Source organism: Leiobunum rupestre, chromosome 7, assembly GCF_980474605.1.
Source record: "Leiobunum rupestre chromosome 7, qqLeiRupe1.1.hap1, whole genome shotgun sequence".
In the NCBI taxonomy this organism is placed as follows: Eukaryota; Metazoa; Arthropoda; class Arachnida; order Opiliones; family Sclerosomatidae; genus Leiobunum; species Leiobunum rupestre.
Genome location: NC_143390.1, coordinates 24,986,073 through 24,996,077, shown reverse-complemented (window position 1 = coordinate 24,996,077; position 10,005 = coordinate 24,986,073). Strand labels below are relative to the sequence as shown.

Here is a 10,005-nt window from a genome sequence, read left to right as displayed (position 1 = left end):
AATCACTGGGCAATATTATGGAAAATCCTTGGAAAACATGGTAATATCAGGGAAATATTATGGAAAATCCTTGGAAAACATGGAAATATTAGGGAAAATCCTTCGAAAACATGGACATATTAGGGAAAATCCTTGGAAAACATGGAAATATCAGGGAAGTCATTGGGAAAAACATGGAGATATTTGGGAAAACATGGAAATATCGGGGAAATCATTAAAAAACATGGAAATATCAGGGAAAATCCATCGGGAAAAACATGGAAATATTAGGGAAAATCCTTCGAAAACATGGACATATTAGGGAAAATCCTTGGAAAACATGGAAATATCAGGGAAGTCATTGGGAAAAACATGGAGATATTTGGGAAAACATGGAAATATCGGGGAAATCATTAAAAAACATGGAAATATCAGGGAAAATCCATCGGGAAAAACATGGAAATATTAGGGAAAATCCTTCGAAAACATGGACATATTAGGGAAAATCCTTGGAAAACATGGAAATATCAGGGAAGTCATTGGGAAAAACATGGAGATATTTGGGAAAACATGGAAATATCGGGGAAATCATTAAAAAACATGGAAATATCAGGGAAAATCCATCGGGAAAAACATGGAAATATTAGGGAAAATCCTTGGAAAACATGGAAATATCAGAGAAAGTCATTGGGAAAAACTTGGAAATATTAGCGAAAATGCTTGGAAAACCTGGAAATATCAGGGAATTCATTGAGAAAAACCTGGCAATATTTGGGAAAACATTAAAATATCAGGGAAAATCTTTGGTAAAACATGACAATATTAGGTAAAATCATTGGGAAAAACATGGAAATATCAGGTGAAAAGAATTTGAAAAAAAAAACATGGAAATATCAGGGAAAATCATTGAGAAAACGTAGAAATATCATGAATAGTAAATGTAAAACATGGAAATATCAGGTGAAAAGAATTTGAAAAAAAAAACATGGAAATATCAGGGAAAATCATTGAGAAAACGTAGAAATATCATGAATAGTAAATGTAAAACATGGAAATATCAGGTGAAAAGAATTTGAAAAAAAAAACATGGAAATATCAGGGAAAATCATTGAGAAAACGTAGAAATATCATGAATAGTAAATGTAAAACATGGAAATATCAGGGAAAAAATCATTGAGAAACCACGGAAATATCAGGGGAAAAATCATTGAGAAAACACGGAATTTTCGGTGAAATCGATTCCCCACAAGTTGCAAGAGCCCTGTACAAACCTAACGATTCTGCCTATTATAATATATCTCGAAAACTGTCGATAGTAAAAATTGGAAAACACGGTATAGAAATATACATTTTATTCCACGAAGGAATCGGATATTTTATCCGATTGGGAATGTCCAAACCATTAGCGACAGATCATTTTCTGGGAAAATAATAATTTGGCTGGGAGTTCCGCGAACTCGATCGAGCAACGGTAACTTTTCCACGTCGCCGGCACATACAGGGCCCCCCCTCTCTCTCTCTCTCTCGATGTACGAGGAACTTGTAGACGATGTTCCCTATATTGTATTACCGCGCGTGCTCGCGTCCTCCGAGAATCCCATTTAAAGGGACCCCCCGCTGCCTCTTGTTTATCATCGTCTTCTACGGCGGCAGCCACTGTATTCCTCGCTTATAACATCTCAACTGGGGAAACGTCTACCGTTCTTGGTATTGTCGGCGACCACGCGCTTCTGTTTCCGCGGACGCGTACGATGATGGCTCGAACCTTCTCTTTTTGGCGAGGATGGACCCGGAATCAGCAATGAGTTCAACTGGACGCGCTTACTTTCTCGATTTGGACAGATATTACTGACCCAGTGGAAGAACTAAGCCGTCACCGTTGTACATATATATATATATATATATATATATATATCTATATATTTCGCTGACTCGACGCTGCCGTCGACTATTTTATTAGGTTTTTATCGCTTTAGGTCAAAGGTTTTTGGAGCATCTTTTGAAATTCCAAACGTGGGCGGCGCTAATTTTCCCGGCCGCGCTATTTCGTGGCGGTTTCATTTTTGGTATTTTGAGACTTATTAATTTAGAGCGGCCACGGGTTTCAAATATTATAACCTCGAATAAATTCGTAATGAAAATATTGATCGATATCGATTGGTATCGCGGGCGATATAATGAATTTAGTCGCGGGAGGGCGTTCGAATGAATAACGCGAGTGGAGAGGGTGTTATAAGCCTTCAGAGGATACGTTATTGGGACCAAGAATTTTTTAATCAATTACTCTTTTTAATTTGTTAGGCTCTCTTCTTCCGCGTGATTACGTCTCCTCTCCGTTCACGGATGATTTTCTCTCTCCCTTTTAAACGATTCCGGGAGAGGGAGGCTACGACCCCGCTTCTATTGTAAGCCGATTCCGGACCCCTTCCTAAATTAAATTAATTCTATCGCGAACCTCCACCCACTCTCCGTACATTTTTAAATATACGAAATTTGCAATTAACGTTTTCTTACGTAAAATAAAAGTGGATATCGGTTAGCGTCCTATTGCCCTTTTTGCGCCGTATTTATTCGCTCTCAAACTCGAGAAACGTGACAATCGTTCTCTTTACGAGTTTATTTTCCGCGTCGTTGTTATCTAATCCCAACCCATAAAGATAAGATATTCTTCGCCTATAAACTTTAATCCGAGTATACGCTCTGATAGCCTTTTTTATTTATAACAAAACACGTTCGATAAAAGGGACCTTCGTATTTTCAACGGATTGGTTCCTCATTTCCTGCCAGAAAAGGTTTTTTTACTCCTCGACGTCCATTAACGGGTTTTCGTCGCGTTGACAGTTTAATATCAAATTTCAAATAAAACACCTTATTTTAATCTCGGAGAGTTGGTACTATGGAACCGACGAATGTTGGGTTGGCCAAGGAAGTGACGTTCATCGTCGGTACCAGAGAGATTATCATTCCTTTGTCCGATTTCGAGAAGAACGGAATTCACGCGAGGGATCTGATCGGGGAAGCCGATACATTGTCTCCTTCCATTATCATTCCTCTGGTCAACGTCTCCTACAGCGCCTTCAAGAAAGTTCAAAGGTCTGCTCACCTTTCGATATTTTGAACTTCAGTTCCGAGATAACGTTTCGATTCCGGTGTCAGATTTCTGTCCAATTCCGAAGAGAAACAAGCGATTTTGTCAAGTTTGAAGGAGGTTCAAGACATCAACAACGTTTGCGCGTCGTGTCCCCCTTTGGAAGTCATCTGCCACGGTTTTATTTACAGCCATCTGTGTCCCGAATCCGCCTTGTCCATACTCTCCAATCGGGATCGACTGGTGGCCAACGACTCTCAAAAGATTCTAGTCAAGATAGCCCGAGACTTCGTCAACTACGCACCTTTGTCCACTCTAGAATCGGACGCGTGTTTGAAGATGTTTCCTGACGACTTGAAACGTTGTCTGGACAGTTTCAAAGACGAGCCCTACAAACTCTTCGTCATGTTGATGAGAAGGGCCAAACACGAAAGCGTCAAACACGGGGTTCCCGTCAGGTCCGCCATCACGGAGTACCTACCCAAGGTAGATGACATTTACATTCCTCTTTTTGGTCTTCGTATTTCGTTGCTCGTTGTTTCTAAGATACGCGCGTTGTAGATTAATTTCCTGTCGATGACACCGAAAGAGTTCATGGCGGGTCCGGCCGAAAGCGACGTCCTGACGGAATCCGAAAAGTTCTCTATTTTGTCCAATATCCACAACCCTGGCTCCATCCAGCTTCCAGAGTGGTGCTCCACCAGAAGGAAGAGGAGAGGAGAAGAGATATTTTGCGTTTACACTTGCAAGTAATATATATTTCTTATAAATTTCGATTCCAGTCCGTCAGTCAAATTAAATTCATTTAAATTTCAATTTTAGTCCATAATTTAACTGAAATTCTATTTAATTTCGATTTTTGTTCTTCATTTAACCGAATTTCTTATAAATATCGATTTAATTTTGTCAGTTAAATGAAATTCGTTTAAATTACGATTTAAGTCCATAATTCAACTGAAATTGTTATTAATTTCGATTTTTGTTCATAATTTAACCGAATTTCTTATAAATATCGATTTAAGTTCGTCAGTTAAATGAAATTCGTTTAAATTACGATTTAAGTCCATAATTCAACTGAAATTGTTATTAATTTCGATTTTTGTTCATAATTTAACCGAATTTCTTATAAATATCGATTTAAGTTCGTCAGTTAAATGAAATTCGTTTAAATTACGATTTAAGTCCATAATTCAACTGAAATTCTTATAAATTTCGATTTAAGTTAGTCAGTTAAATCAGATGTAAATGAACCGAAGTTATCGAAATAGTGCTCAGAATCGGAGGGCGTTTTCCTCATGAAAATGATGAGAAAATCGAGTCAAATCAAAGTTAATTTCCATCCCCGTCTTTTGACGCGATAAATGGCACTTGGGAATTGTGGGTATAGCTATTTCTATGTATAAAAAATAGTTTCATAAAAACCAAAACATTTTTTTTCGGCCTAGGAGCGCGCAAAATTTCAAATTCGAGGTCAAAATGTAACTTCATAAGGAAAACGCCTCCAACATGGGGAGTATAGCAGTCTTATAACTTCGGTTCATTTACTTCTGATTAAATGCACTGATTTAATAATCCCCAGGTTTTCCAACAATTTTTCCGACATGGTGAAGAGTCCCTTCGTGTCGGTGGTGTCCTTCAATCCGGAAGACAGGGACGTCGTCTTGGTGGGCCTGGACTTCCATAGTTACCACTCGATCCGCACCAACTCGTACATCCAAGCTACCCTCAAAATCAGTTCCGGCGTGTACGGGCCCCAAATGGAGACGGTCGTCCCGTTCCCCCCGAAGTCAACGTATTTGCAAGTTCCCGGACGCGTCGTGGTCGCCAAAGGGACCACGTGCCACGTGACGGTCACCGTCAACGAACCGGGCCTGGAACTTTTCTCCTGCGGCCGGACGAGCATGACTCAAAGCAAAGTGCGGGTGGCGCAGAGTACCTTTTGCTGCTCTTGCAACCTTTCGAGCGGCGCCGCGCACATCAAGAAAATTTATTTGTACAAATATTGAACGCTCGGAACCACGCCATCCACGAATTAAATATTTTATTAGAACCAGGAATGAATGTAATTATACTGTTTGGACGATCTGCGTGGCCATTATGCTTGAATCTTGGATTAATAAGTGTTACCATAAGTGTATAATATTGTGACATAAGTGTGACGCTTCCTGTTCCTCACGCGCAAAAGTTTTACTGACAAAGAGACGACCCGAGGTGATTATCACCGATTTTATTCAAACTCGGGTATAATGTACACCTCCGTGTAACTTGAAAAACCTGCGAGGGAAAAGATGCGACGGGCTTTCGTTTTGCCATGGCAACCGAAAACGTTTTTGACAACACGATTTGGAATTATTTCCATTGAAAATAACATGGGAATCTGAAGGATTTTAAGGGTTTTTTGAAATTTTCAAACATTTTCATTTTTTAAAAGGTTTCACAGGGGGACCCTAAAAATCCTTCAGATTCCCATCTTATTTTCAATGGAAAAATTCCTAATCATGTTGTCAAAAACGTTTTCGGTTGCCATGACAAAACGAAAGCCCGTCGCAACTTTTCCCTCGCAGGTTTCTTAAGGTACATGGAGGTGTACTCTATACCCGAGTTTGAACAAAATCGGTGATTATCACCTCGGGTCGTCTCCTTGTGAGAGCTATTCGCGAGACAGACTGCATTACTGGCTTCGTCACCATTTCGCGTCCGCTTGCTAACGCGCCACACGTAGCCTTTGGCAGCACCTCGCTAGGGGGAGATTTTCCTCTTGTGATGACGTCACTCCGTTACTAGTTCTCAGTAAAGTATTCCCCAAAGTGACAAACTTATGGATAATATTATAGACTTATGGTGTTACCTGGATATATCATTCTATAGTAAAGGTTGCATCTCACCTCGTCCGCCGATGCGCATTTGAAATGAGAACGGAAGTCGTTTGAAATTCGGTCCTGTTCGTTACGGGTTCTGCTCCATAGATGTATGAAATAGTATAGATACACAATTCTACGAGGAACTGATATGGAAGTGACAGCTAGCAGACAACGCGTATTTTCTGGATGCGCTCCTTTATAGCGCCATCTTTGAACCAAAAGCAAAAAATGACACGTGACTTCAACTCCACGTTACTTTAGGACTATCAACATTATTAGGCCTAATCTACCGCGTTCTTTTTTCCAAATACTAATTTTGAACGCCGATAGATGGCACTATTACGTAGCGCATCCAGAAAATATTTTCCAAATGCTATTTTTGGTCACCGATATATCAAGGACAGTAGATACAGGGACGAGAAAGCAGGGGGAAAAAATTTGATTTTAAACGTCTTCATTTTCACGGGGAGTTAGATGTAAACAAACCGCGGCCATGGTTAAGACGTGGTTCACCATGGACAGTATTATTGTAGTTAGTTTTTACCATTTTGATGTTAAACTAAAAATAAAACTACGAGCGTAAATAAAAAAATGCCCATTTGTTTTGAAGACTTAAGCCTCGTCAAGAACCGCTAAAATTAGGTGACCGCCATTTTTTTTGTTTACAACTAACTCTCCTCGCGTTTAGGTCGTTTTAGGTGATATATTCCAACAGAGGCCGCCAATACACTTTCTCGTCCCTGTATCTACTGTCCTTGGATAGATGGCACTATTACGTAGCGCATCCAGAAAATATTTTCCAAATACTATTTTTGGTCACCGATAGATGGCACTATTAAGTAGCGCACCCAGAAAATATTTTCAAAATACTAATACGCGTATGTCTCGTATCATTGAGTTATTAATGATTATTAGATTATTATTATAAAATTAATTACCTGTATGTAAAAGAAACCAATCCAAGATTGAAGTTTCAAATCGCGCTTGTATCAAAACACGTTTTTAGGCCTAGTATTAAAAGCACGAGGTTTCGTGTTTGTTACGGTCCGAGTTTCAAGAATTTCACGCTACGCGGTGCGGGGTCGTAAAAGCCATTTGTGGTCAGAAAATGGCGGTATTGATATATCTAGGTAACACTATTATCATAAGGTCCCCATAAGTAAAGGTCTACCATAAGAGCCCATGGTAACGTACGACGATAGGGCAGTAGCGACATCCTCTTTTTCAAAATTTCTACATGTAAAATATTATCTTACTTGGTAGTGCAGCCGCACTCGGGTTGATAAATAAAACACAAAACGCGTCTAAATCTCAAATTTGAAAATTAATACCTCCAGAAACAAGTTATCTTATTTTTAATAGCCAGACTTAGGCTCTAATGAATCATTTTGTAAAGATAAGTGTGAATTTTAATTTTTAAAGCGATAAAATTGCGAATACGCCTTGGCTACGGTGCTAAGGGCTCTCGGCGTATATTTCTCCTGTATCTTTCTAAGTTTAAAACGTTCGCGCACGCCGTCTGCGCATTTACAATGCATTTCGCGTAAATTCATTTCAGAAATGCATAGTTGAGGACGTAGCAACTAGGAGGTGCAGATTTTGAATACCTACCTCTTAATAACGGGTATGTGATCGTTGAAATTTTGGCCAAAACCTTTGCTTATGGGGACCTTATGATAGGCTTATGCTTTTATTTATCTAAGGTCGAATTTTTCCATGGGCACACGTGAGGGGGGAATTAAACACGTCAAAAATCTTCTAAGGAAATTTTGATGAAATAATTGTTAACCCAACACAAAATAAAATTAAAAATCCATATTTTAGTCTTCAACTTTATTTAATCGAAAGTCTAGTTTTCTCTAAAGCTCTAACATTTTTCCGCCGCGGGGCTTTGGTTTCGCGGGATCCAGCTGAAAGTTTCGTCTGAACTTTCTCCATTCTTTAATTACGTCTGGCAGAGACATTATCCACCTACAGCTTTTCTCAATACGTTTATTTTTTTTATTTGCTTTGAGGAAAAAAAAGGTCAGTTTCCTTAAAAGTTTTCTCGTTCGAAAAGAGTCGAAATCTGAGCGAAATCGAATTGTTCGGTCTAGCGGCGCTGCCAGAGAAGAGAGAGTGCCTTTTAGAAAGTTGCCGATTTTCTCCTTACCTTCGAAATACCTATAATCCGTTTCTTCCGCCAGTTTTGAACGGACTTTGGCGCGTTCAACGGTCTCTCAGGATTCGCGAAGCTGGTATAGCTTTTATCCCAACTATTGGCCGGAGTTTGTACTAATCTGTAGAAACGAAACGAACAAAGCGAGAGGGCCTAAACACACAAAATTTCCCCTGATCAATTGTAATCCAATTATTCTTCGTCGTAGTTTGGGAGTTGCGGGAGACGCTGCTATAACAAGCCCCCACTTTGGCCGTCACACCAAACTGCTCTGTCTGCTTGTACGAAGGAAAAGTATACGCGTATCCCAGGGCTATGGTCCCGTTCGCATTTTTCTATATACCTGTCTTTAGGAAATTTCACCTTGCAAATCTAGTGTATTATAGTAAGATTGATACCATTACCGTTAAGCTTAACATTGAGTAATCTTAGTGTTGTTGTGAAGTTTATCTTTCACGTTGTGCTATTTATAATTGCAATCAAAGATGAAACCTAACAATTTCCATCCCATTACCGTTGATATATTACCATTTACATCCCATTACCGTTGAAATATTACCCTTTCCATCCTATTACTGTTGAAATATTACCATTTCTATCCCATTAACGTTCAAATATTACCATTTCTATCCCATTACCGTTCAAATATTACCATTTCTATCCCATTACCGTTCAAATATTACCATTTCTATCCCATTACCGTTGAACTATACCTTTTCCATCATATTACCGTTCAAATATTTCCAGTTCCATCCCTTTATCGTTCAATTCTTACCCTTTCCATCCCATTACCGTTCAAATATTACCATTTCAATCCCATTCCCAACCATTACCGAAAAGAAAAAGTGTTTCACAATCGTTCGAAAATTTCATAAGGTAATTTTATGGATTTATTACGATTGCATATATCAGATTGTTTCAATTTCTAAGGTAAACATATTTATTCGTTACATCAATTGGAGGTATTCGATTAAAATTAAAAACTGTTGAATGTAAGAAAAAAACACCCAGAACAGCCGAAGAGTTATTTTTAAAATATTAATTATATTTATATTTACGACAATGATGAAAAATCACCCATCCCGAGGAAAAAAAATGATGACCGAATATCCAGGATTGGCCATTTGACTGCTATGCAAGGAGTACCAGAGTAAGGCTTATCGAAATGAAAATTTTGGTTCAAAAGCTAAAACTAACTAGCTAATCATCAAAAAGGGACCCTCAAATTCCAACGGTTACCGCTGCAAACATTTCCTTACCATTTCCATTATACTTTTTTCTTTCCACCCATTCCCGATCCCGAATATCTGAATCTGCAAACCGTGGCAAATTAAAAAATACCGTTTCAACCGAGCTCGCTAGTTTATAAATGTCATTACTTTTTCCGTAATTCTCAGCTAGCTATAGGCTAATACCCAAGTCATTACCTTAGGCCTACGTCATCAAGCGACTTCTTCCTTGCGTGCTCGTAGGATAATATAAACATCGTATTAATGTCCCTAAATGAAATGGGTATTCGGTAGAATTACGTAACTAACTCCTTCTTGATCGTTAAATGCGAACTAAACCATGTTAGTGCGGCCCCCCTTTTTCTTTCCCCCGTAATATTCCCCCGTGAGTTTACTTTACTGATTGCTCCAGCCATTTCCTTACATAGGATAGACAGTAGGCGGTGTGTGGGGGGGGGGGGGGGGCACCTCTCGCGCTAGAAAAGAAGCCGAGGGCCACTTTTATACCCCGCTCAAAAATCTGCGGAGAAATTGTCTTCAGCCATATTCGGAATTCCCTGGAACCCACGGCCCCTAAACCGGGAGCACCCCGCATAAATTAGGAAGGAAATTAAACGGTTAATAAAGAGTTTCAAGCTAGGGTGGCTCCCGCCGCCCCGGACGCTCTCCTCCGATTCTCTCGCCAACCGA

At 39.4% G+C, this 10,005-nt stretch overlaps 1 protein-coding gene across 1 annotated transcript; it reads left to right on the top strand.

The window, feature by feature from the left end:
• The first annotated feature begins 2,720 nt into the window (after positions 1 to 2,720).
• Positions 2,721 to 7,713, top strand: LOC149935335 (uncharacterized). The gene is made up of 4 exons (XM_090154311.1): positions 2,721 to 3,072; positions 3,136 to 3,553; positions 3,629 to 3,816; positions 4,647 to 7,713. Exons 1-4 carry the CDS (start codon positions 2,876 to 2,878, stop codon positions 5,071 to 5,073), a joined length of 1,230 nt encoding a protein of 409 aa, XP_090010437.1. The 5' UTR covers positions 2,721 to 2,875; the 3' UTR covers positions 5,074 to 7,713.
• The last annotated feature ends 2,292 nt before the right edge of the window (positions 7,714 to 10,005 follow it).